The sequence below is a fragment of the Seriola aureovittata genome, chromosome 18 (assembly GCF_021018895.1).
Source record: "Seriola aureovittata isolate HTS-2021-v1 ecotype China chromosome 18, ASM2101889v1, whole genome shotgun sequence".
Taxonomy (NCBI): domain Eukaryota; kingdom Metazoa; phylum Chordata; class Actinopteri; order Carangiformes; family Carangidae; genus Seriola; species Seriola aureovittata.
In genome coordinates this window covers 1,356,479-1,383,756 of record NC_079381.1, presented here as the reverse complement: position 1 = coordinate 1,383,756, position 27,278 = coordinate 1,356,479, and the positions used below count along the sequence as shown (strand labels likewise).

At 40.9% G+C, this 27,278-nt stretch overlaps 1 protein-coding gene across 1 annotated transcript in view; it reads right to left on the bottom strand.

Moving 5' to 3' along the window:
• Positions 1-25,774, bottom strand: part of ror2 (receptor tyrosine kinase-like orphan receptor 2) — a 41,412-nt gene extending 15,638 nt beyond the window's left edge. Inside the window, exons 1-2 of the mRNA XM_056403837.1 lie at positions 25,115-25,774; positions 3,919-3,984 (exon numbers count right to left, since the gene is read on the bottom strand). Of these exons, the coding sequence (XP_056259812.1) occupies positions 3,919-3,984; positions 25,115-25,178 (130 nt within the window). The 5' untranslated portion in view covers positions 25,179-25,774. The remainder of the gene's footprint in view (positions 1-3,918; positions 3,985-25,114) is intronic.
• Between the last annotated feature and the right edge of the window lie 1,504 nt (positions 25,775-27,278).

Here is a 27,278-nt window from a genome sequence, read left to right as displayed (position 1 = left end):
TATACAACTGTCATTTAGGGTTGGTTGATATGACGACATACCGTGCGACATTAGAAATCTGTTGTCATGATAGCTATCTCTTAAAATCATTTTGGGGTATTAGACCATCGTGGCCAATAGTGTAAACAAATGAGCAGGACAAGCATTGCTGGGTTTTAATTGTGTATCACATATATTTTTATGTATACTTTACTTTTGATTGCAACTAATATTCTGCCCTCCAGACATATTTGTTAGTTTGAGCACGCCACTGTCGAACAAGCACACTGCTGATCGTACAAGTGCATATGGATGGTGACAGTCAACTTTCAAAAATGCTGTTAGGGGCCAGTGAGGGATGAGGTCTGCTAACGAGGAGTATCTGCTGTCCGTGTGAAAAGAATAGTCGAGTCCAGGTTAGCGACCCAGAAGCAGTTCTAAGTGAAGCCTGGGAATGTCCCCACGAACGTTACTCTTCTCCTGAACTTATGAAGGTGCTTTACTCAAACTGGACAGTTTCTGAAAATCTCCTCCATAAACCCCCATTAAGAGCGCTGGGAGACGTTCTTCGTCTCATCTGAGAAACAGACCTACTGATGTTCCAAAGCTTGACTCAGATACCAAAGCACTTCTCTCGCCTGGAAGAGACAATGTCAGGGTTCTAAGGTCAGGCAGCAGATTACTCATATGTGTGGGAAGTACTCATAAGACAAATGCGAGCACATTCCAGACCAACATGAAGAACAGCCATCCAACCGCTCTTAACCCGTGTGAAAACTTCATACAACTGAAGAAGCCTCCCACTCAGAACCAACTGTTCCTCGACTTGAATTATGTGTTAAGATGTGGAATTTGCAGAACTCATTTGTGATTAACCTGACCTTGAAGCTAGATGCTATCAACATGTTATTCTTTTTGAAAACCTCCTGAATTTCACCTAACACAGACAACATGGTTCATCAGTTAACTGTTCCTACACATGTGTTCAGGACATTTGAACTGGTACATGCTGAAGAGGAGGTAGAGATTCACCCAGAGGTGAGCTGCTTCATTTGAAAGACTAAAGCAAGAATTCATCCACCTTTAGCTCACTTGTAAGAACTGCACCCTTTCTCATCGGCAGGGCTGGGTTTTTCAAGTGCTCAAACCAGATTCTGGGGTCTAAAGGATGGCACCACTCATCTCATATCTCAGGCTATGTCCACACTGCTACATTTTCTTTTTAAAATGCCTCACTTTTGCTAAGTTTCCTCCTGCCGTCCACACTACTCAGAGTTTTCCAGCATCAAAAACTGAGACTTTTGGAAACTCTGCTGACCTATTTTATTTCGAAAACTCTGGGGTTGTGTTTTATTTTGAAAACTCTGGAGTTGTGTCGTAGTCTGGATGGACAGAAACTGCGACCTTTGGAAACGATGACGTATGTATGTGTTTTTCCGGTGTGACAGTGTGGACAGAGATTGAAAATGCCATTTTAAAATGAAAACATGTGGGCGTAGCCTGAGATGAGCTGTTTCAAGCCACCAATGTAATCACCAAGCCTTTCTGGGAGATTTCACTGTGCTGGTGAAAGAGAAACCTCTGGCTAAGAAGGACACATGTCTCCAGCTCAGTGTGATTCCTGAATATAATCTCACCTGCATTAGAGGCAGGTTGAAACTTGCACACTTGGACACAGGAGAGAAGAACCTTGTTATCCGCCATAAAAAGAGCCACATCTCTGCACTGCTCCTTCGTACCATGACCAGGTGAAACACCAAGGCCATTGTTTGACAGAGGGAGCCATTAGAGCAGCAGGCCTGTGGGGCTGTGAGGTGGAAAAAGGCTCATCCAGTCTATCCTACATGAACCTGCCAGAGACTTTACAGGAAATTTGAAGGACAAAGATCTACCACCAAAGCACTTCAGAATTTTTCCACTATACAGATACTGTATGTAGGGTTAGGGCCAATTAATACTTTCCACGTCCTTCCCTCCGTGAGGGTCCACGTGGACCCCTCTGCAGACGTCTGTGTGCAGCCCAAAATCTCTGACTGCACAGACTGTACACTGAAACAATCCAAAGGCTGCCAAATGGTGTTGAATTCCTGGCCCCTATGACTCCTATACTTGATCAAATAGGTCTTGGTTTAAGACAAAATGTTAAAATTTTAAACAGTTATTAATGCTACTGTTGGCTATTTGGCAAAAAAACAAAAAAAAAACAAAACAAAAGACACCAAACATTAATGCTGTAAATATTCTATATTCCCATAATGAGCTGTCCTACTGCAGTATAAACTGTGACCTCACTTACTATTACATAAGTAACACACATAAACAATGTGCTCTGAAACTGTAAAATAATTATAACGAAGAAAGAATAATGACACAGACAGCTCTGTATTATTTTCTTTCTGTTCTAAATGTTGATGGAAACTGTTACTGCTCAGTTCACTTTGGTCCCTACATGGTCATTTCTCTACCCTGGTATTAACTAGACGGTGCCAGTGTTGAAGCTTCCCCTTAAATTATAACGTGATTGATGTTCAGAGGAGGCCGCACTGAACACACACCACGCTGCAGGACAGAGCTGAGCTGAGAGGGCAGGGCTTTAGAACCAGAAGGCAGAGACATTAACAGATCTGTTTCTAATCATTAATGAACTCTTTAACACAGCTGATTGCCTGACTGTTGCCATGAGGAAAGACTGCTGAAGACTGTTAGTTTGAAACAACCGAAACAGACTCTGCTGTGCACTATTTCTGATCGGCGTGCCCAGCTTTAGTGCTGGTTGTCAGATACACTTGATGAGCACAGCTTCTGGTTTTAGGCTGCAGTCAAAAAGACAAATTGGCTCCTTTCCTAACCACTTCTTGACCTTCATGGAAACCTCATGAGGTGAAGGAAAGATGTGAAGGAGAATTCATAAGGACTTAGGAAAAGAATCCGACTGTACTTACACTTAGATGGTTTTTAACTAACTTTATTTATAACACATGGAGGATAAATGCTTCTCTCCTAACCACAAAAACAAAACAAACAGGATTGAAATGTTGAAATAAGATGACATGAAAGAAAAATAAAAGTAGAGAAATCTGAGCCATTAAAATAATAATTAAAAAGAAAAACAAGGAACTCTGCAAGAGAATAAATTATCAGAATAAATTATATTCAGGAGTACATGGTTTCCTGTTGTAGGCACTTTTGACATTTTTATACATTTGTTAACTAGATAAAATTAATTTTTAGTGCTTTACACAATGAGAGGGGATTTAATAAACAACATTTATGATTAAACTGTGGTATGTTGTCATGATGATGATATTGTTGACTATAAATTCAACCTGCTTGTTGTTCATGACTCCTCACTGGATTTAAAGAGAATAAATCTATATTTATGGATTTGGGCTTCAGTGGATCAGGCAAGGATTTCCATCAGTTCTGGATCGAGTCACAAACATAAAACAGCTGCTCTGATGTTTCTACATTTACGTGGGTCTGCTGTGGTGAAACTACAATGGTGCATCACTTTAAATGTTGCTGCTGCAGGGAATTGTGGGATGGCATTTCTCCTTTTCTCTAGTAAAGGTCAAGTGTTTCCTTTGCTGAAGGAGCCAAGATAGGAAGCACTGAAGCTCCTTTCCTCCTCATGTAGAGAAGTGGAGCAGCTGTGATCATGATGCTGCTCAGATACTTCAGCTCATTTCACTCAGTTTGAACCTTCATAAGAAAAAAAAAAGACTTTTCGACTGCAGCCTTGGTCTTTGTTGGAGCACAAGAGTGCCACACCTGGCAACCTTACTGTGATGACACAACTCCAGGAAACCATGCATAGTCACTGTTCCAGCATGACGCAATCTCTAAAACATTTCTACATCTGTGTTTTTGTGTGGATAAGCAAATCAGATATGACATATTAAAGGTGTTAGTGGACAAAACGAGGAGTTTTCCTCTTACCTTCAGCTGTAGGTGCAGCACCACTTTGAGCTTCAGCCAGACCATCTGTATCAGGACCTGGATCAGCTGCAGAAACAGCAATAGAGAAGTCATTAACAAAGGGAACTACGTGAAGAAATGTTTTTACAGGCTTGGCAGCAGTGGAGATTTAAAATTTGTGGTGCTTGAGAAGGCCATTAGAAATATTGAGGACAATCAGTCTGAGTATGACTGCATTGTGTGCAAGGTTGGTTGGTTTGGCTTGAGTGTCTAAAATGGAAATTATTCATCCTGTGGGAAGAATGAATGGCCTCAGTAAGTTTCATAGCAAACAATCCATTGGTTTTGATATTTCCTGTGTAACACTGGAAATTTTGGTTTGATAGTGGTGCTATAAGAGTGAATGAATATGGCGTTTGTTTCTGAGTTATGAACGTCTTCATAGGGACCACAGGGCCTTCTCTATCGGAAGCATGCCGAACTGGTCACTAGCACCTCCTTAAGGTGTCAGAATCATTCACAGGAAGTGCTAGCCAGATTGTCAAACAGTGTCTGAACCCCCATCCCCCACACCGCTCTAACATGGGAATTGGGGGCTGCGTGCAGGGGTTAACTGGGGTCGGAGCTGAGCTGTAAATCACACCCTGTTGGAGCACAGCTCTGTCTCCTCAATCACATCCTGTCTCACTCTCTGGAATCACCCAATTAAATGTCAAGCCAAATAAGAGCAAGCAACTATTTGGGATGTTGCAATGTTCTGTTGTAAGACTACATTTCCCGGTTAAAGGGTTCTTTACCAAAATAACCAACAAAACATTTAGTTTATCTCAGATATAACGAGACCTCTAGGCCTCTCCACTGACAGGGAAAACACAAACAGGTTAAAATGCACTGACAAAAAAAATATGACAGACGTGAATCAGCTAAAAGTCATATCTTGTGTTTGGTTTCGCGATGAGAGTTTGTTGTCTGTAGAGGATGCCGTCACTTCTCTCAGTCTGGCTGTGAGGCAAATTGGGTTTTCCCTCTGATTTACACAACACAGTATTTTAGAGGAACATGTGTAATGGATACTCTGGCCAGTGTGATTGGACCCGGCTCTCCCTGGGAGCTAATCAGAATCGGCACATGTAAGTGAACGCGATTCACGGCTCAGTTATTAGTGTGAGTCGACTTGGCATTGGCTCCTGTGTTCCCTGTGATACAGAGCATGTGCTGGACAGATGTGGGTGGTGGTAGAAGTTTGTGGTGTGAGGACTGTAGAGACTAAAACCACTGCATTCCTTTCAGTAGCCATACTTCCCTGTGTAGATTGGACTTTAATCCGGCCATAGATGTAAGACGAAATGGAGACAGGCCTCCTTCAATATGAGACGGATGGATTATTTCAGCATCAGATGCAGATGCTAGATTTATATTCACTATGTCTTGTGTCAGGCATAGTTCTCCTAGTCATACTGCAAGGATGAAGCATAAGCATCAAAACAAAACACTAGTCTTTGATTTTCTCTAGATCACACTCAGCCCACGGCTCATATCTGTGATTGATTATTTTATTTTATTTATTTATTTAATAGGGATGATGCGATTTTAATTAGTTCCAGTACAAAGCATGAAACTGATGAGTAAAACATTGAGTTTATAGCTGTTGCTTATTTTCAACTCTTTTACAATCTACTGCAGAAGTCACCAACAAAGAGTGATCTTCCCCCTTTAAAGAACATGAAACACATCTACATCTCCCACAGAGCAGCCAATGGCATGTCTTTATTAAACCCTCCCTGTCTGATAAAGGCCCACATCTTTTACACTGAAGATTCTCAGTCATCCAGGTGCTGGTATCTCTAAGAGCTACAGTATACGAAGGCAATTGGACTCGTCTGAGGCTCTTGAAGACGTTTAAGTGTCTATGTCAAACTGGAATAACCATCATGAAACAGAGGAGGTGGTCTACGACACTCACAATGCAGTCTTACCGGGACAGAAGGCCTGAAGGCCCTGCAGCCACATGTGCTTGTGGCAGGTGAATTAACTAATCGCAGTTGGATTTATAGTGGGTGGGACCAAAAATCACTGTCCTAGGTCTTCCTGAAGGCTCAAGATGAGAACTACCTCACAGGTTCACCTTCTTTCTGTCCAGAAAAAAGCAAATTGAGCAACAAACATTTAACACTTGTTTATCTCTTGTGCTCTTGATTCCTTTCAGTCTTCTTTTATCAATCATATCTCTGTGAAACACTGGTCAAAGAAAACACATGATGTGACATATTTCACGCGCTGGCATCCAAACACTTCTTCTTTCTTTTAAGCCCTATAAAGAACTGGTGAATAGGTTGAAAGTGAGAATTGGCATCCTATAAAGAAACTAATCCTGCCTCTCTTCTGCTAGTTAGATGACCAATGTATTGTCAGTGATCATGTCTGTATATTGTATTTACCACATACAAGCATCTCCCTACAATCTAACCCATTTATCTGAACTCCATCTATCCATGTTAAAACATAGTTCAAATGAAGACAGGTCAGCTGACTTTAACTTTAGATGTTCCACATGTTCAGTCTGATCTTTGGGTTCCTGGTTTTACAAAGCTGGATCACCAACAGAGCAAAGTAAACAAGGCATCCAACTGCCCCAGGCCCCCCAGATCCTAAGGGACCCAAATAGCCCCATATTTTTTTTTCTAGTAAATTAGTAATTTGCACATTTGTTTTAAATGCATACCACTAAATTACACAGCACTAAATTTTAATTTTACACACTACTGGTAAGACCCTTCGAAAACAGAGTCATCCATATGTTGTTTGTTTCCTTTAACTTGTACTGTGGGGTGCAATGAACACTGCAGCCTCTAGGGGCCATTAGCTGCTGTCAGATGCCATTGACCTCACCTGTAAACGGTGCACCCCACAACACAGTTTTGTAGTATTTTGTCATATTGTTTTGTGGGTACCCTAAAAGAAAACCAAGACAACCAAGAACTGAGCTGAGCTTCTCTGAGCCTGGTCGCAGGCAGTAGCTGTCATTGATTACATTTATCTACAGACTTGGAAAATGTGTAATTGGGGGCAATAGGATGCTTTTCCATCCAGAGCTGAGTAAGACTGCTGGCTGCTGCATTCCAGCAGCCTGCTGCCTCCACCATGAAAGGGCCCTTTGACAGCTGAGAGGCCAGGCCACAGCTCCATCTACTGGAGTTTTGACTGAGGGCCTTCTGGCACACCTCAACACTTTCCTTCCCACCCTCTTCTGTTAAAAGTGCTTGTAAGTGTGTGTGCGTGTGTGTGTGTGTGTATAGGTGGTGGGTTGGCGGGGGGATGGCGGTCTGAGTTAAGTCACTTTTGGGAACAAAGACCAGTAAATTGGGGGGCGGCTTTGGGTCAGGCTCAGGGTTTGGGTTTGGGTCTCCATTAAATGAAAACAAGTCTACATCATGTTCCCAAACGTGCCAAAAGTAAAAGTGCTGGTTAAGTTAGATTAGGGTTTGTGTTAGGCTGTCTACAATGAATGGAAGTCAGTGCAACGTCCTAACAAGGATAGCTGCACAAGTGTGTGTGTTTGTGTGTGTGTGTGTGTGTGTGTGTGTGTGTGTGTGTGTGTGTCTCCTCTTGCCTCTTACTCCTCTATCCCTTGTCTCTGTTACGCCCCAGCGTCCACCCCCACCTCTCTATATTTTCTGCTCTCACTTCCAACCTTGTATTGGCAGGGGTCGATGTGACAGTTCGTAGAGAGCAGGCTGGAGTTATACAAACATTTCGTGAAGACAGAGCTGCTTCGGAGGCAGTTTCTGGTTGAGTTAAACCTAAATGGATGGAAGCAAAAGAACCACAGAGTGTCAAAGGAGGAAAACGTGACTGAAAACTCAACCACTGCTTTTCTTCCTTCCAAGAATGAGAGTGGTTAATGGAGTGTTTGAAAGCTGCAAGCAGCCATGATGTTTCTTTTTCATCAATATATCTGTGTAGAGTGCGTGGTAGGTAACACGGTTAATGATTTACAACCTGCTGAGCTACTGAAAACTGTTGATCATCTTGTATGGTGCCTTCTAACAAGGGTAACAAAGGGACAGCATGCACCAACAGCAGCTCAGCCTTTCCCGGCTGATGAACAATGTTTTCTTGCCAGGGGCGGGTGGTGATGGTGGTGGTGATGGTGGTGGTGATGGTGGTGGTGGTGGTGGTGGTGGTGGTGATGGTGGTAATAATGGTCTCTTGTTAAGAATATGCCCTCTGGGCAGCACTACTTCTTCATCCTGTCATGCAAACTGGATGCTACAATGAATCACTATCACAAAGTAGTTCTAGTAGCACGAGACAGAATGGGCAGAGGCTAGCTGGTTAGCATGCTAACTTGTAGTAGAAGTAGTAGAAGTTGAAGAAAAGAGGAGATAGGAATATAGGCAAAACAAGAGTTAACATTGGTGTTTGTTTCCACAGCTGGAGACAGCTGTTGATGAGTAAAGGAATAAAGTTTGATGAAGTTTTGAGTAAACAGCTTTTAGCCTAATGAAAATGTTGGCTACCTTTTAAGGTTAGTGAAAATTGTGGCTTTAGATAAAGCTCCATATTTTCCTCTTCTCCTGTGTTTTATTTTAAGTGTTGATCCATCAGAAGATTTATTTGTGGTTTTAAGAACCAAAAACCATCTCAGTGTAGTTTTACATCTCCTCTCTCAGGCTTCTCTCTGGAGCTCTAGTAACAACAGGTCAGTCAGCCAATCAGAAGAAAGGAGGCTCTCAGCCTCTCTTCTGATTGGCTGACTGTTTTCTGAGTGATCCAATAAAAATATAGCAGATTTCAGGTTAGCATGCCTGGGGCGTGGCTGAGAGTGGTGACTGCTTTGGAAAACAACATCTGTGAATATTTTACTGAGATGTTCAATATCAATATATTTGCAACTTATACATTAACTACATGAATTAACATTTCATCATTATGTTAATATAAAATATAATTAAGTCACTTCCTTCAAAACATATTTGCTGTTGCAAATTAATTATATATGTAGAACTAGGAGACAGGGCTGGGTGGGAGGAGGCCATTCAGATGTTAGAAACCACATCAAGTGTCCTCAGCATCTGACAGAGGTACAACACACATGGACAGGATCCCAATGCTGATCCCAATGGAAGCTACAGGTTACTGGTTATTCACTAATTTCCAAATTTACAAGGTTCTACATGGTTCTTATCATTATTAAACCTCTACAACACCAGCTTGTGTTGTTTGTGTGTGGCTGTCTTCATTCATTTGAACGCACTTATACTTCTCTTGCTGCACAACTGCATTTGATATGTTAATCTGGCACTTGACCCGCTGCGATTTAGACTCTGCACACATTGATCTCAGTGTAGCTGGAGGGGCACACGTCATCTCCCCAGTCAAAATCAGTCAAGTCCTGGTCAACCTCCCTCTTCTACATTTCCAGGTCAGACCACACTGTGTGCCTCTGTCTCTCTCCCACGGCCAGCCTCTCAGTTTTCTGTCAGAGTTATTCAGAGCCTCCTCAGTTACAGAGATAAGTGCTGTCTCAGGAGGAAAACCCACACTGCTGTTTTGAGGTTTTGCATCAATAGGACCGTTGCATACATGCATCACTAAGTTGTTCTCAAAGTAGTACATTTTATGTTTTGTGCAGATATGCTTATGTTTGGTATATTACTTGTGTGGCATTGGAATTTTTCATTGAATATCTAAGGGTTCATTACAGGTATGCACAGGTGTGAAACTGACATTGAAAGGAAAATTTAAAGATTTGATTTTATGTATTGCAGTTATGCATTAATGTATTCTTTTGATGCATCCATAAAGCATTGTGACACAGTTGTTATTATTATCTAGAACTATTTAGTTTGTCCTGCGGGTTAAATGAAATGAAATGAATACTGGAGAATGACTTTGCCAAAGTTAAAGTCCATGTCCTCATTGGGGAGGTGACAGACGAAAGCTCATAGAGTGTCGAAAGGGTTCGTCCTCTGGGGTGCCGTCTGACCCACGACGGCATGAGAGTTAAGGGTCACCAAAATGGAGGTCCCTATTCAACAAAGCAAAAATGTGTTGTTGCTAAGAAAACTACATCTTCAAAAGATCTACATAATCTTCTCACTCTCTCTGTAGCTGAAGCAGAAGTGCTATGAAATCAGTTAACTGCACATGTGGGGGTGGGGGGTGGGGGGTGGGGGCAGACCTTCCTCACTTTGCAGCCGGCTGACGCAGAAACGGCAAACGTAAAACCAGCAGGAGAAAGAAGTGGTAAACTTCCCTCCCATAATCGAAAGTACAGACTAATTTTGCGGTGAGGCCATTTATGTACCACCACAACCAACGTCCTGTCTGGTGGACCGAGTTTCCACGGAGAGGGAGCGAAACGATGCTAAATCAAACAAGGAAAAAATGAGAGTGGAAATCCTAAATTATTACCCTCCCAAGCCAGTTAAGAGTGGGACGAAAAGTCTGGACTTAACGTGATGTAATGTATTATTGGTATTTCAACAATCACTTCACTTGTCCTGTCCAACGCACACCTTCATCTCTTCTCCACTGAAGGAAGAAAGAGAAAATGTCCTGAAAATACGACCCCTCATAAAGACTGCATGTCAGTAGATCTGATGAAAGCAACTGCCCTGAAGCTACACACCAGGCCCCACTCACAGCTGTTTGTTATATGCTCAAAATAGAAAGAAATACCTCATAAAACAATAATGATTTACTTCAACTAACTGAGTATGTATTCATCTCTCTGATTCTCCTTTATTATAACATACAATACTGACTGTTCATGAACCTCACACATCTTTATTTTAACATATGTGGGATTGATCAAAAGCCAAAATTTAAAGCTGTTTTCCTCATTTTTTGGCCACTAAAAGCAGAAAAAGTCAAAACAAGCTAACAGATCTTTATATATATGTAAAGAAATAAAATAATGAGCTTAAAGTGACTAAAAAGTTGACTGTTAATAACGTTTTCTGAACTACGAGTGAACCTTTACATTTGTTTGCAGTGATTTTATACGCCAGAGTCAGTCATGGTTAATGCTCTGAAAGGAGCTGTGAAGTCTGAGGACACACAGCAGAGACGCTGCAGTGTCAGACAGACGTTATGACTGATGTTGGTCGGCAACATTTCAGCCTCACGTTGAAGGAAGCAGCAGTTATCCAGAAGAACAGCTACTCGCTCAAAGTAACTATGTACATTTACTACTCCAGTACAGTTTTGTTGCTACTTCATACTTCCACTGCACTAAATGTCAGAGGCAAATATTGTTGCCTGCTTTACACTCCACTGCATTTGTCTGACAGCTTTACTTACTATTATATACAGTATATACCCTTCCTTTCCAGTGAAAACCATCTATCTCCACGTGTTGCTTTTGAATGTTTAAAGATTAAGTTTGTTTACAGGTAAGATGAACAAATTATTTAAAACGCTTTGGATCAGCTGGAAAATGCATCGTCACACAGCTGGAAACAGGACAGTGAGAACATGATGCATTACTGTAGATTAAAGATTAAGTTAAAATCAGCTCCACCATAAACATCTACAGCAGTAACATAAGACTAATGCAGTATGAAACACCCATCATAATAGGAAAACTGACACTGCACAATGAGAACTTTCACTTTTGGCACTTTAAGTACATTTTGCTGATGATATTACACACTTGTACTCCGGCTCAATAAGGCTCTGAATGCAGGGCTTTCACTTGTAATGACGTATTTTTTGGTTGCTGTATAGATACTTTAAGTTCAGTATGATTAACGATCACAGTGTTACTGTACAGTTCTCCTGTGTCACCTCTTTCAGCTCATTGTTTTGGTTTCAACTTGTTGTTTGGTTCAGTCATTGTGCAGCAGGCAGCTGTTGTGAGTGAAAATGCTGTGACAGACCCACACTACCTGTATTACCTGTACAAGACTGATACACAGCGTTAGCAACTAGCTACTGAACCCAGAGGAGCATTTGGCAGCTGATCAGTCAGAGATTTTTTTTCAGGGGTTGGTGGAAATAAAAGCGATAAAATCTAAAATCAGCTTATATATTAAAAAACACACAGCACAACATACAAAACAATCAGGTCTATTAAATGTTATGCTGTGTGTTTCATAAGCTAAATGCTAATAACAAGTAAACAGTGCTCTTCAACTGACACAAAAGAAAGCAGGAGAAATGAGGGCACAACATCCCCCAGTCTGTTTGAAGCACACTGAACTCTTTCGAAGTTCTCTTCTCGTTTTCTCTGTTAAACTCAAACTACAATTATCTGAAATGTGAACCTATAAAAATGTAAAATTTTACCCAACATGCACTGAGAACTTTTTTTTTTCCAGCAGTACTGGAAACGCGTTACAAACCTGGTCCAGATGTGACCACTTCTGTCACACAGGCTCCATCGCTCTTATTTAGACGTAAACGTGCATGTAAACCACGTTTACAGTCTCTCTGACATAATGACTGAATCATGGCACTCACTGGATTGTCAGATGGTATCACTTGCCATGGAATTTCCCCTTTACTGGCTCTGATGCTATCTTCCCACCCTGGGAGCCCTCATCAAAGGCAGCTTACACAGGGGTAACTCCATCCCCATGACTGAGTTAAAACAACAATAGCCATCTCATAAAAAAGCAGCGACTTCCGTTCAAATATTTGACCATTTGGAGGCTCAAAGACAAGACAATAAATGAGACTTGGGAAGGTCAGGACGGGGGGACGAGCTGAGTCATTTGCCTTTTATTGGCTCTCTGATAAGATACCAGGCACTGCATACCAAGCCATGTCTGTGGAGAACCATGCCCAACCATGAAACTGTTCTTGGATGCATGTAAAACACAGCTCTTGTGTCAATTGTTTATCTTTCTCCGAACCGGCACTTAGTCGTTCTTCCCTGCGTCCAAACAGTGCGATGGAGGAGCAGGAATGTGGAGATGAGAGGAACCACGCAGCAGAATATCACACAGTTTCACTTCAGTTTTAGCTTCTTCAATCCTCTCTGCCTCTGAACTGTGATTAACTAAGCATCTGCTGGAGGAGGAGGGACAGGCTGTCATCCTGACAGCCCTGCTGTTAACATATTTTCACAGACCCACGGCAGCCTGTAAAGGCCGAGCACCAAAACATCCAGTGTTTAACTCTACGACTGCCTCAGCAGATTAATCCATCAACACAAAGGTATCATAACAGTTTTTCTATACCTCTTCAGTTGAATTTGGTTTGTCCAATAAAGTGTAAAGAACCATATCAGTCCTTCACATCACATATATATATCCTTCACTCCATGTGCTGTGAACTTGTGAACAGAGGTTCAGGAGCCTCAGTTTCACTACGGCCACATGTGTCCTGGATAATGAAACAATAGAAGGTTTCTTTTTGGCCGTTGAACAGACTGATTTTGACATTTTCCTGGCATTTCTGCTGGAGACTGTCCTTCATGGGTTCTTAGAGCAAGTAGGTTATTACGATCTATATTTTCTACGTTTTCTAGTTAAGCCTCTACCGGACATATGTTCACGTTCAAGTGTCAAAGCCTTTTGATGGCTGTAGTAATGATGACAGGAGCAAAAGGAAGAGAGTGCATTTATCATTGTAACCATGACGATGTCCTCTAACCTTTACATGGTGCTTGTTTTAACCCAAAGCACCATCTTTCCCTAAAGCTGACCAAATGTTTACTGTAAAATCGTCACAAGATAAAGTGTTTATCTGTGGCATAAACACTTCTCCACCTACAGACAGTTGTCAGTTTATCAGGTACACTTAATACCAAAGCAGTGCTGCAGTAAACCTTGCCTCCACAATGCTTATAGTGTTCAGTTTGTGTTAAAACTGTGTTACTGATGTCTTGATTAACTGTTTGGTCATTTTGGAGGCTGCAGTTTGTCTTGCTGTTGAAGACATTATTTTGTCCACCCCATTTATATCAATGAGGGTTTGCTGTACTCAGCTGTTTGAAGCTAGGTTGAAGTCCACTGACCCATTCTCCTGCTTCTGTTACTGCTTATTATCTGCAGTAATGATACATTTATTTACACACTTTATCTATTGAATTAATTGCATGATTGACTAAATTACCTTCTAATTTGCTGATCTGCTGCTGAGCAGCTTAAGTGACCCGCTGCTTCCTGCTGGTGTTTCTGCCTCAGTAACTGGGAGCTGTAAGACGCTTTTTTGTTAATCCTCATTTAGTCAAATGTCTTTTTCTGTTTGTGGGATCAACATGTTTTTAAAGAGGGATCAATCATGAATGACCAGGTGCTTTTATTGTATCACTGTGAATTGCTTGTATTTTGATTGTATTTTATTGTTGAGTAATATGTATTTTAAAGGCCCATGTAATTACAGGCCCAACAGATTATTTTAGACAATACTGTGGTATATCCTTGTCCATATATAAATAAACATTAAATAAATATTATTCCATTGAAAGACTATTGGGAAAAAAAACTCTACAAAATATCCATTAAATACTCAAGTTGAACAATTGCTTTGCACTCCTGTAACACTGTCTCAGTCACTATGGACAGTTTCTAAATAAAGATCAAAAGTGATGCAGTAGAGCTAGAAATACCATCTTTTTTATTCCACATATTCTTCCTTATAAAAACCTCGTTGCAAAATGAATGACATGGACCATCAGGAGTTTGGTGGCAGGTTCAGATGTGTCATACTAAGAGTACAGCAGAGATGAAGAGTGGACTTCAGAGGTCAGGTAAGATTACGTTGTTCTAACTCCACAACTCCACATTTACCACTTTGATCTTTGTACTTAAGTCTATTTTTGTCTGTGAATTATAAATACATTTGGAACTTTTTAAATGCCTTTATAATTGCAGCCTTATTATTCACAGAAGTGGCTACATGGCTACAGACTCTATCACAGCTTCATTTTATATCATAATATCAAATTCTATGGTAAAAAAAATGTTCTGAAAAATCTACTGAGAGAGTATTCATGAATAAAAGACACTGAATGAAATACTCAGCTCAGACACGTGGAGAGTTTGGGGTCTCCAGTAGCAATTAAAATAAAGTTCTGAGGTTTTCGGTAGAATCCTACATGTTAGTAAAGATGGAGCCACTGGCAGGTCTACAGGATCACAGAGATTAAGTCAGATTTTGATTGCTGGACCTTTAATAGCCTGTTTTCCTGTTATAGTTTTAATACTTGAGAATGAGGAAATGATTTGAGGGTTTTTTCCAGAACGGATGAAGCCTCTTAATAAGTGGCATTTTCTACAACACATAGAAAACCAGCCTCAACTCACTGCAAGTGCTTTTATATACAACACTGAGCAAATGCTTGGTATAGAGACTGGAGACAGCTGCAACACTTTTTGCATTTTTCTCAGTTACTCAGAGACTAAACTTTTATATATTAAACTTACACAAACCTACTAATGACCCACACCATTTAAAGATCAGTACATATGACACATCATATAAAGGACGGTACTTTCCAAAAGTTCAGGAACTTTGGGGGTGTGGTCTGGAACATTTCTGATTGGTCGAGTATTTGCTGCATTTTATTTCACCCGTGATGTTTAAAAGTCTGCAGTGAGCGAGCGCGCACTGAGCGAGCAAACACATTTTCCACACCGCGAAACATGTCGAAAACTGACTGAAAACCGTCTCCACCCTGTCAGCCATGACAGAACATCATGTGATAGACACACTGACACATGCTAACCAAGTCACCGACACAATGATTCAAACTAAGTCAGTTTCGATTCAATCAAACAAAAGCTCAGGTATGGTCAGTTTAACAATGTTGAACATGTTTTCTGTCTTCCTGGTGGAGGAGGGTCTAACTGAGCATGTGCAGGACAAGTGTCCCCAGTCTCCACTACATATACAGGGTTTAGGGAGTTAGGGCTTTACTGAAATTATCAATAACTATTATAAGATAATAATTAATAGAGATTACTTATTACTTACTACTTATTTATTGATCATCATGCGCCCATATCAGCTATTTGGATCATGAAGTCCTTCTCTAAATGCTTTACTATGAAAACTGCTTCTCATTCAGATCAGCAATCTACTTTAATGTTGACTGATCCAGGATCCAAGTCAAACCGTGCAGAGCAGCACACGTTCAGAGGTAACCCTGTTTCTATTCATGGAGTTAGGGAGGAATGTGTGAGTGATCAACAGTCAAATATACATGAATACAACAAAGTCCCTCTGAAGACAGTTACACAGGTAGAGAAGTATTCACCATAAAACACAAGAACACATCCTGCGATGTCTTAACAGGATAATTATGAACAGACTCAACAACACTGCCTGTGGCTCCAAATATCTCCTCATCCAAACAGATGATAACCAGGCGCATGTTGGAATTCAGCGCGATTAAAAAACATCCACAGTGTTGTCTTCTGGGAAACAAAGATCTAGAAAAAAAGTTTTTCTCTTTTCTCTGGATAAATGTTTCTGAGTGATAACTGTTGTGACAAAATGGCTTAAATATACAAAGTGAGACACAAAAGGTCTGGCGACTTCACAAGTGCTTCGGCTGACCTTTGACCTCTGGGTGAGTGTAGAGGGTTTGGGAGGGGCGGTCTGGCTCTCTCTTTACAGACTATACAATTTATGTAACATAGTTCTTAAGGCAAACAACTGATAAAACCTCCCAACATGAAGATCCTCAACATAGTGAGGGGGTGTGGTCTAATGGGAACCAACTCATTTTCACTAAAGCAAACTTTATTTAAATTCATTAATTTAATCATTCATTTCTCAACATCTGTGCATTAAAAATATTTGGTCTGAACTTGTTCTTCCTTCTTTCTCTTTACCTCTTCAGTGATGCCTCACCCCGATGAAAAATGTCCGCCCTGTTTATACTCCACATATAAACACATAAACATATGAAGAACAAGGCATTTGAGGAACAGAGGAGTCTACAGTCACTCTGCTTTTTCTTTTTCAAACACTGAGGCCTCCTCCTCCGTGTCTGCTCACCAGCTCCAGTAATTTGCAGCATATGTTCACATATAGTTTCTTTTCAAAATTAAAATCAAGATTAAGTCCATCTATAGCATTAATGCATGCCGTGGCCACTGACACAGTTAAAGACAGAGCTCTGTGATTATTCAAACGGCCTATCACCAACTGAATGAGCCGTCTGTAGAAAAAGCCAGGAACTAATGTGTCTTAAACACACAACTTTTGTTGCAGCAGTTGGCTAACCGAGTCCATCCTGTCTACAAGTCAGTCCACACTGAGCCCTGTCCATGGGAATGTCTTGCATTGCTCTAATTAGTCCCAGATCCAGAATTATAATTAGTACCAGACCCAAGACATACCAGCATACAGCACTATGTCTCTGAGCAGTCGATTCTCTCTGTCAACAAATACAGGAAAGAAAAAGCTTTTGTTTGTTTCGAGTTGAGGATTGTGGCTAAATTCTTTCTTGAATTTCAAATACAAAGTAAGATAACATCCTTGTCAATCTGACAACACATTTGCTGCAAAAACACACAACACAAGCAAACAGACAAATGAGCTGCAAGTATCACAGCTGGAAGTGTTTCCAGGGGACACAAAAAAGTGATGAACCCGGCTGGCACACGCTTGTTGTTCGATGCTTTTAAAATAAACCAAAATAAGTCACAAAGCCTTGAACAATAAGCGTGTCGCAGCCTGGTGCATCACTTTTTTGTAAAGATATTTTCTTAAAAACAGTCTGTGACTTCTGCCTCTAGGGTCTCTCAAAAAAGTCAGTGACACGCCAACACAGCTCAGCAGACACAATAGCTGCGTGTTGACTAAAAAGTTTCCACTTTTTTTATTTAACTTGAATGAAAACAAAGAATATACATAAAATGCTGCCTATGTAACTTGACTTGACCCGAGCATTTCCACTGCATTCTTGCTTCTTAATGAAAGTATTCATATCAGCTCATATCGGAGAATACATATGCTGATACCGATATGTCTGTGATAGGCCGATATTGGCCAATAGAATCGGCCGACCAATAAATTGGTCAGGCTTTAATATAGAACGTAGGTCTAGTTGTTTTTAGACATTTTAATGTGGAAAAGTTACAGATAATAACTTTAAACCTTCAAATGAATGAGGTCAGTGTTTGTACCTGATGTGAAAAGATGAAGTGAAAATCATTGAAGGCCAAGACATGATGAATCATGAAAATGGGGATATGAGAGCACAGTCTCTTCAGAGGAGTTTATAGTGTAGCACAAAAAGTGAAAAAACTTGAGAAAGTGCAGATCCTGTTCGAATCTCACCTCCACTCACTGACCAATCACTGTGTGAAGGACTGTCTGTTTTAGAAAGTTATAAAACTGGGCAGAAGCAGCTTCAGATGAAACACACTGGAGGCTTCACACCCTCCTCCCTCACTGAGCAGGTATCATTCAGACTGTTGACTCTTTACCTTCACTAATTCAAAATGCGCTACAACCCCCCTGTGTTAGACCCTGGATTATGTTCGACATGTTCAACCTATGTTTGACCCATTCATAGCAGACGGCTGCCGTGGGTCAAATCCCTCCTTGTTACCATTCGCACAAGACCTGACTCTGCCACTGTAGCTCCATTCACATTAAACATGGTTGTTGCAGTGTTTACACTGGAGGACGGGGGTGGAAGCTTTGCTACCAAGCTAAGGACATTTCCAACCCCACACGCTGAGGCTTCAACTTTACAGCTGCTTCCTTTGTAATACAGATGAGTCTTTCTAGGCCAGAGGGCATCACAGTCTTCAGCTGTAATGATGGCCACTGGACCAAAATGGTGGCACAGCCCAGTGCTGCTGCTGGGAGCTTGGTGTGACCCATTTACACTGAGCGCAAGTACTATACTGTTTAATGTTTGTAATGCTGAGGTTTAGATTTCAGCGGTGTTGAAATGACCCTCAGTCATTTACATCTGCAGATATCAGAGACTCTAGGTCTTTCTAGAGCTCTGTCTCCATGTTGTGCTACAGCTCTGAGTATATTCATACAATAGCACCCTGCAGCTTCCTCAAGCAGTTTCACACTCCTTTGAGTGCTTGTCACCAGCCAGCAATTAGCTCAGACTTAGAACAAAGCTACCAGTGTTGCAGGAGGGATGACGAGGCACCAGTATTGATGGGAGACGGTGGGTTATAGACCTTTTTACACAGCACTGTTCAAGGCAGGAATGTTGCACCTAGGGCTGGGCGGTAAAACGATAGCAATGATGATCGCAAAATGATTTTCCTCGATTAAATTTTCGATATAAATAATTTCCATGTTTATAACACGCCCACAAATGAATCGCGAACAGTCAGCCCTAGTTGTACCTTTATTCTGCCTCTGTTCTGTAGGAAAGGTACAAACATGGACTCGGGGGGGGGCATCTGTATAATGCCCGGCATCTGTATAAGACAGAGTAGGTTGTCTACTCTGCATTTGATTAGTTGCAGTAAATACTCTGAACAAGGAACAGCAGAGACAGTTGTAGCATTAAAATACAGGGTTAGCAGCAGCTAACAAAAACAGCAAGATCAGTATTCACCACTGGTAGTCCAGGCTGATGAGAGCCAATCAGGGAGTAGGGATTGTATGGATGTTGATGTGGAGCTAAGCCGCTCATCTGAATGGATATGGTAGTAGTGTGGACTAGTTCACACATGCAGCGAGCTGAAAAACATGGAAGTAAACCAGGAAGCACCAAAATTGCTTTGGCTCATGCTTCAGGCATTTGCCATTAAAATGAATGAATGGGCCCCATCATGGAGTCTGCTATCTAGTTCTTACAATACATCCTTGGTATCAACAGAGCTGTTATGATGCACTCTGAGTGGCTAAACGCACCACTGCAAACAAGCAATCCTCAGAGGCCACCATTATAAAAGAGACATCTGTAAAACACAAACTGAGAACACGTAGTAATAGAAATTTTAAAACCAATTTTCGATGTGTAAAAATTAAATAGAGACTATAAAATATGAAAGTATGATGTCACCTCAATGTAAAGTCTATAGGGTGAGCCAGTGGAGCAGGAGCAGCGGTTTTATAATGCTGATACTAATGTGCATTATCCAAACCGCCACTCTGACCACTCTGACTTTGAAATGAACACAGGATAAACTGTACACAGCTTCATCTCTGCTGTCTTACTGTTGGTCCAAAATAAAGTTTTCACATCTTAGCAGAGAATCACAAGTTCATCTAAACATTGAGGGAAACTCATGGCCCTGCACACATCCCCCCACATTTTCACCAGCTCCAGATTAATGGAGTGACCTCTGGCTAACTCCTCTGGCTCTGTCCAGTGCTGCTACGCTTTGCTTCACTTCACAGTTTGACTGGGGAAGGGGAAACACGGACAGGAGGTAACAGAGCACATGGTGAGGGCAATAAAACTCTGGGAAAAGCTTGTGCTGCTTGCACCTCGCAACAGTTAATCATCTCTCCTTATGTTTGTCATTTCCATCAGTGCCAGGCCTGCAGCTAAATAACAACACCATTAGTTCATACTGTACATCAAACCATGGACGGGCTCCTCGCTGGAGATGGAATATATTTATAAACAGTCTATGGTTTCCCCTGACTATAAGAACAAAACTGAGCATTAATCACTTTGCTGTTTTATCTCTGCTGTAATAAATGGTTTCAATTCAACACTGTAAAATAATGGCTGGATGGTTTTACTCAGAATGAAGCAACAAATTGTTTCATAAAAGGAAAATGACCGTTTTTTACAACTTGTGACTGCGACTGCATCACTAACGATACAACAAACATGAGCAGATACATAATCACGCAGGCTGGAAACAAGCTGACGGACAGCTACCTATTTATTTGAAGGTGAAAATTAAAGTGAGCAAACCGATAATGTCACTGAAGCCCCTTTTCCACAGGTCAACAAACCTGCTAAGACCTGCTAACATCTGGCTTTCATCGCTAACGGAAAAGGGAACAATCAGCATTCACACCCGGGTCAAATGACTCTGCAGTAAACGCATGTATTTAGCAGCTCTGATCAGCATTGATGGAAACACATCACCCAGGTGAAGCCACTAATTTTCACTCCTTTTCCTGCTGCAACATCTTTCTGATTTTGGTAGAAAAGGGAATAATAATCCTTCCACTGTGCCCACACAGACCAGGAGTCAAAGTTAAGGCAGGAAGTGGTGTGAATGTTTTGTCTAACCTTATTTTTTTTTTAAACATTGTGTTTCTACTTATAGAAAAATGAGATGTGAGCAGTGAGGCTGCGTTCAGACCAACCTGAGCCGTCTCATTCATCTAAAAGGAGCCAGTCAGGCAGCGCAGCAGGGGGCCAATGCTGGGGGCTACAGCAAAACAACACGGTGTTGTCCAGCAAAAAAAGAAAACGGCTCAACCTCTGCTGCAGCACAACGTGACGTCATCTAGCAAAAGTGCTGCGCTGGCCAATCAAACACGCTGCAGGCCCACTGTCCTGCTGGATTTCATTGTTACAGCAGATTTAAGGCTGGGAACAAACTGGTTTTTATGAGTGTGTTTAAAGCTGTCCTGAAAGGTTAGACCTGAAGCACAAGCCTACAGACACAAGGTATCAGCACATACTATCAAAACCCCTAAACATTCATGGTGTTGTCATGGTTTATAAATTAGGCTTAGTGTCAAACTTATTTTGGAGTGTCACAAGGTTTTCTTCAGTGTAGCCAACAGGTTTCACCACAGGTCTCCATCAGACCTGTATAATCCCCAGTCTGATCAGTCCTGACACAATTTATAATGAACTAAAATTCCCATACATTGACTTATTAGTGAGGAATTGTCACCATATCAACACTGCCACTATTTGTTTTACTGTTTTAAATGGCTGAGACCTTATTTCACTGTATAGCTCTCTCACAAACACATTGAGAACTGACCAATCTGTCATAGCTGGACCAGTTAAAAACATCAACACACATGGTCTTTGCAAACAGAAATGATCTATGTGTTCATTTGCATAAAGAGCAGGAAGGTGAGATCTGATCACCAGTGTGGGGGAAGCTGAAAGCTACCAGTTACTTCACACTGGAAGAAGATGAACTACAGCAAAGCTACACCAGAGAAAAATCTATTTAAGTTAACTAAAGCTAACTAGAAAAAGTAGTTAAAACTACTTTGTAAAAAAGTGATCAGATTGACACTGTACATGTGATATGAAATTAGATCAATATATAATACAAAAAAGTTACTTCTTTTGACTTTACAAATTAACAAAGGATGTAGTTTCCAAACTTTCACACAACTGTATCTACAGTGGTAAGAAAAAGTCAGAGAACCCCGAGGAATCACCTGGTTTTTCTGCATTGATTGGTCATAAAATGTGATCTGATCTTCATCTAAGTCACAAATGCAGAAAAACACAGTGTCCTTAAGCTTATATCAATGTAATAAATGTAACAAAGTTAATGAACATTTACAGCGCCGATGGAAACAGTCAGTAAACTTTGGGTTTAATAACTGGTTGAAGCTCCTCTGAAACCAGCTCTTCAGTAGCTGCTGATCAGAGCTGCTCAATGTTAAAGAGGAAGTTTGGACCATTCTTCCTATAGAGCTGCTTCAGTCAGACAGATTCTCAGGATGTCTGGTGTGAGCGGCTCTCTGAGCTTCAGTCCGCAGCATCTCTACTGGGTTCAGGTCTGGGCTCTGACTGGACCACTCCAGAAGGTGGATTTCCTTTGATGTTGAGGGTCACTGTCCTGCTGCATCAGCAGCTTCTCCTGAGCTTCAGCAGGTGGACAGAAACCCTGACATGATCCTGAAGACACCTTGATAAACCTGATGATGTGGAGCTGTCCAGGTCCAGAGGCAGCAGAGACCCAGATCTTGATGCTCCCTCCACCCTGCTCCACCTGTGGGAGGATGTTTTCATGGTGATGTTCACAGCTGCACTGTGGAGTTTGACGATGCTTTTTGCAAAAGATGCTTCTTGTGAACAAAAAACTCAAAATGTTTGAGTGTTTCTTAAGTCAAAGTGTCTCTAACTCACACCTCCAATCTGGTCTCATTGACTGGACTCCAGGTTTGATAACTCCTGACTCCAGTTAGCTTCTGATGACGTGATCAGCTGACTTCACACACATTTAACCAGCTACTGAATGTTTGAACAATGTTTTCAACATGAACAAGAACAATATAGATTGTGGTTGTTTATAACTGTAACTTAGATCAAGACCTGTCCACATTTTAAGTTCATACAAAAACAGATGATTCCAAAGGCTTTGCTTCCTGTTTTATACTCTGTCTTTCTACTGCTGTGCTGATTTGGTCGGTATCATCCTAGAAAATCAGTAATTTCACTCAATGACTGTTATTCTCCTTTATTTTTAATCTGTTTTCTTCCCCCACATCGAGGACAACAGACTGACACCACCAGTGTAAGGTCAAAATGACACATCCTCATGTGTCTGTGTCCCAGCACAGCTGACGAAGATTAATCTAATTCCGTCTGATTTGCAGAGGTGTGAAAACTGTTGGCAGTTTGTCTTTCCAATATCTTCTCACTAGTTGTTTCCGCTCATGCAGTAGCAGATCATGTGTGCAGGCTGTTGCTGGTGTCTGAGCATTTAGATATTTGCTGTGATGGACAACCTGACTAGGTTTTGATAGCTCTATGAATGGAAGCAATTGGCTGCCTTTGAAAAACACTGAATCACATGGTTTGCTGTAAGAAACTGAAAGAAGTCCTGCAAAGTCAGTTTGGACAAAAATTCTAAATGACTGCTTCTCAACCAAGAACTAAGTTGTAATTAAAAACCAACTACCATCTGCTTCGCACATATGAAGAGTTTAAAATAGATAACAGCGGAGCACAGTTAAATGCTTTGAACATAAGTTTAGTTTTTTGCTGTACAATTAATCAAAATATAATTTAAATCACAATATGGCCAAGTGCAATATCCAAATCACAGAAGCTGCAAAAAATCGCAGGAGCTGCATTTAAAAATAAATAAAAATAAAGGTGAACCAATGAGGTGTTGTGATGCTACAGAGACACCCTGGCTTACAAACCATATTCTCCAGGCGTAAGGGAACATGTTTGTTTGGTAAAAGACCCAACAGAAATCACACCATCATCATTTTTATATTTTTTTTCAGTGAAAATGTAAAAATTACCATTCCAACTGAAATTGCAATATCTGCCAAAATACGTGCAGTATGATTTTGTTTGCATATCGTGTAGCCTCAGTCATAACTGTTCTGGGAAAAAAGCAATTGTGAATTTATCATATGTGAAATAAACTGCATATTTATCACATGTGAACTACTTGATATAAATTCACTGTGTGGAAGCTCACGTTAAATCATTTTAACATACAAAATCAAGTGTAACAGCAGTTCACATCTGATAAGTTCACTAATACAGATTTACACTTTAGTTGCTTTCATATATTTAAAGAGAGCCAGTGGTTTACATATATTCAACATGTGGAATTAATGAATTAAATTAATCATTTAAGTTTTCCAATAATGGAAAAGTGAGTAATACTGTGATACAGCTCTCAAACACACTGGCTCACCTTTAGGGTTTTGGACTTGAAGGATGGTATCAAACATGAATATGCAGTGAACTGTCCTTTAAAGACAAAGGGGTTGCACAAACTGGGGGGGGGGGTCATTTAGCCCGCTGCGCCCCACCCCCATACTCCTTTCACTTCATACCAAATGGTTAAGTCCTCAAAGCCCGAGCTGAAAACAGGAAATCTCCACAGCTCTCCCTCCCGCAGGGGGAGTAAATGAATTAGCATAACTGACAAAGACGCGAGATCACCTAGAGCTGAGCTTTCTATTAACATGACAACGACACAGTGGCCATTTGAGTCTGACACAAGAAGCTTTTATATGAAGAGCAGGAGCTGCAGGGAACACATGTCAACAGTGGCCGCACACACTCAAACACATTCATATTAAAGTGTGTGAGACTCAGATGATGAAGAGGGGATGTGAGTTCTCCAGCTCCAGGCTGAACAATGAACCTGGCCCAACTTTTAACTTGAAGTGCAACAAGAGAAAAAGCTCCATCTATTGTGTGAGATCACATCAACGCCCGAGAAAACTCAGGAATGCCTAAAGCTCCTTGCAAAGTTTCACACATGAATGTGAAATTATGTTTTTATTTTATTTATTTTGCCTTGAATAAGTGAACTACCTGTTGACTGGACTACATGTTGCGCAGTGCGTCACTTCTCATTTTAATCCGTGTTTCAGTCTTTTTGGAAGTTTGCAGTGTAAAAGAGAAACTTACCGTCACATCTCAGGTTAGGAGACAAGAAAAGCATCCAGATCCAGCTCCTCAGGAATGTGCTCATAGCTCACTCTTCACTCTTCACTTTTCACTCACAGGAAAGTATCAGGAATAATAAAGATGGTAGTTTCATCCAGTTCCAGGAGCACAGCTTCTTCTTCTTCTTCTTCTTCTCCTGCTGGAGCTTCTGCCCTCGTTGTTTTCCAGGTCAGCAGCCGGGCCCACGGAGACAGCGGCACTTCCCAGGTCGCGGAGGACTCGGACCTGAAGGTGCGGACCAGATGCGGGTTCAGAGGACAAAACAATAAAGCACGGTCCGACAGAGACGAGCCGCGCGCGGCGCCGTCACAGCGATTGATCCCGGAGTGTCCGCTGTCCTCGCGCTGAAAAGAAGCGAGATTGGAAAAGTGAAGCGGACGCACGCGCGCACTCACACGCAGAAGGGCAGTGACGTTTTTGCAGAGGGCCCCATCTAGAGACAGGACGAAGGTAAATGAACAGCCAGAGCACCCGCTTAACCACAGTTACACACGTTAACGTCAGAATGCTCATTATGTCTGACCACTTCTCTGAGCATACATATTTATAATATTTACATACCGTCCATCACTCTACATACTGTAAGATATAGCATCACTTATGCTGTTCTACCTACTTTTATTCCGCACTTATATGTAAATAATAGCCTACTAGTTTTGCACTTCTGGTTAGATGCTAACTACATTTCATTGGCTTTGTACCTGTACTCTGAACAATGACAATAAAGTTGAATCGAATCGAATCTGATCTAATCTAAATAAGAGTTTATGGATGTCTCAACTACATTACACCTGAATTTGTCCACACCTTTGATTTTTTCTGACCATTCTCCCATGAAGAAACGAGGCTAAATATTTTTACCTTATGTCTTTATAATTGTATTATATTTATCATTACATTTTTTTCGAAGTATATTTCAACAAAAAACAACAACAACAAAGAGCTCAGCACAACATTGTACTACACAGTCAGCATTAATACTAACGACAGTTAGAAATATATGCTGACAGAAAGAAGATAAATAAATGATAATAACAATGAAAAAATATTAAAACAACACGTGTGTCCCTCCTTTAGAAAGCCACAAAATATATATATATATATATATAAAACGAAAGCAATCCAGTAACAAAGGGACGTTACAACATTATTTGTTCAGTGAACTATTAAATTATATTATCTTTAAATTTTATTTCCCAACATTTATTTTCCATTAATGTAAACATATTCAAGCTAAAGATACATTATAGCCTACAGGCTATGGTTTTATTTTAAATAAATGTCAGCACAGTGCTGACAGCTGAATAAGAGGTGAATTGGATAAAAGCTCTGTATAAATTCAGGGGCTGAGGACGATGCTGGAGTCTGTCAACACCAAGATGGAGGAGCTGAAGAAGAAGAAACATCCTCACAGGAGCTTGGTACAAGTCTGCAGGCCTGTCACTTAATAACCCTGAGGACATCATTATGACATCATCAGGGGCACTGTCTCAGACTTCAGATAGTACACATTATTATACAAAAACATCAACATACTTTAACTATTTCATACTAACAGGAAATGTTATGCCACAGCCTATTAAACGTCTTAAGTACACATCAAAATATTTTTCCTTAAACGTAATTATTTCTTTCCTGTTACAATTTCCACAATCTATTTATACATTTTTTCCTCCATGTGCTTCTGTCACTTTTCCAGTGTGAACATATAATAGACTCAAAACCTGCTCAGAACTGGTCTGTAATGTGGATTTTGGACAAACTGAAATACATTTACAACACAAGGAAGAAGAGCTGTAGTCGACTCGAGTCTCAAGTCCTGAGTGTTCCAGTCCCAGTCCCAGTCCAAGTCAACGAAGAAAAGAATGAATCAAGTCCGAGTCAAGACTCACTTACCTGAGTCCAGTTCCAAGGCGGGCTCCAGCGCTCCACAGTCCAATAAAAAAAAGGTCAACATTAAAAACAGCGGTGTCCAGGGAAGTTTATTCACTGTATGACACAACAGCCAGACAGATTGTGACAGTTTGACTTCTTGTGTTGTGTTTTAGTCGAGGTTTGTTTCATTTGTAGTTTTTCTTTTTAAATATTTAAATTAAACCTCACAGAGAGATGCACACTCAAATTG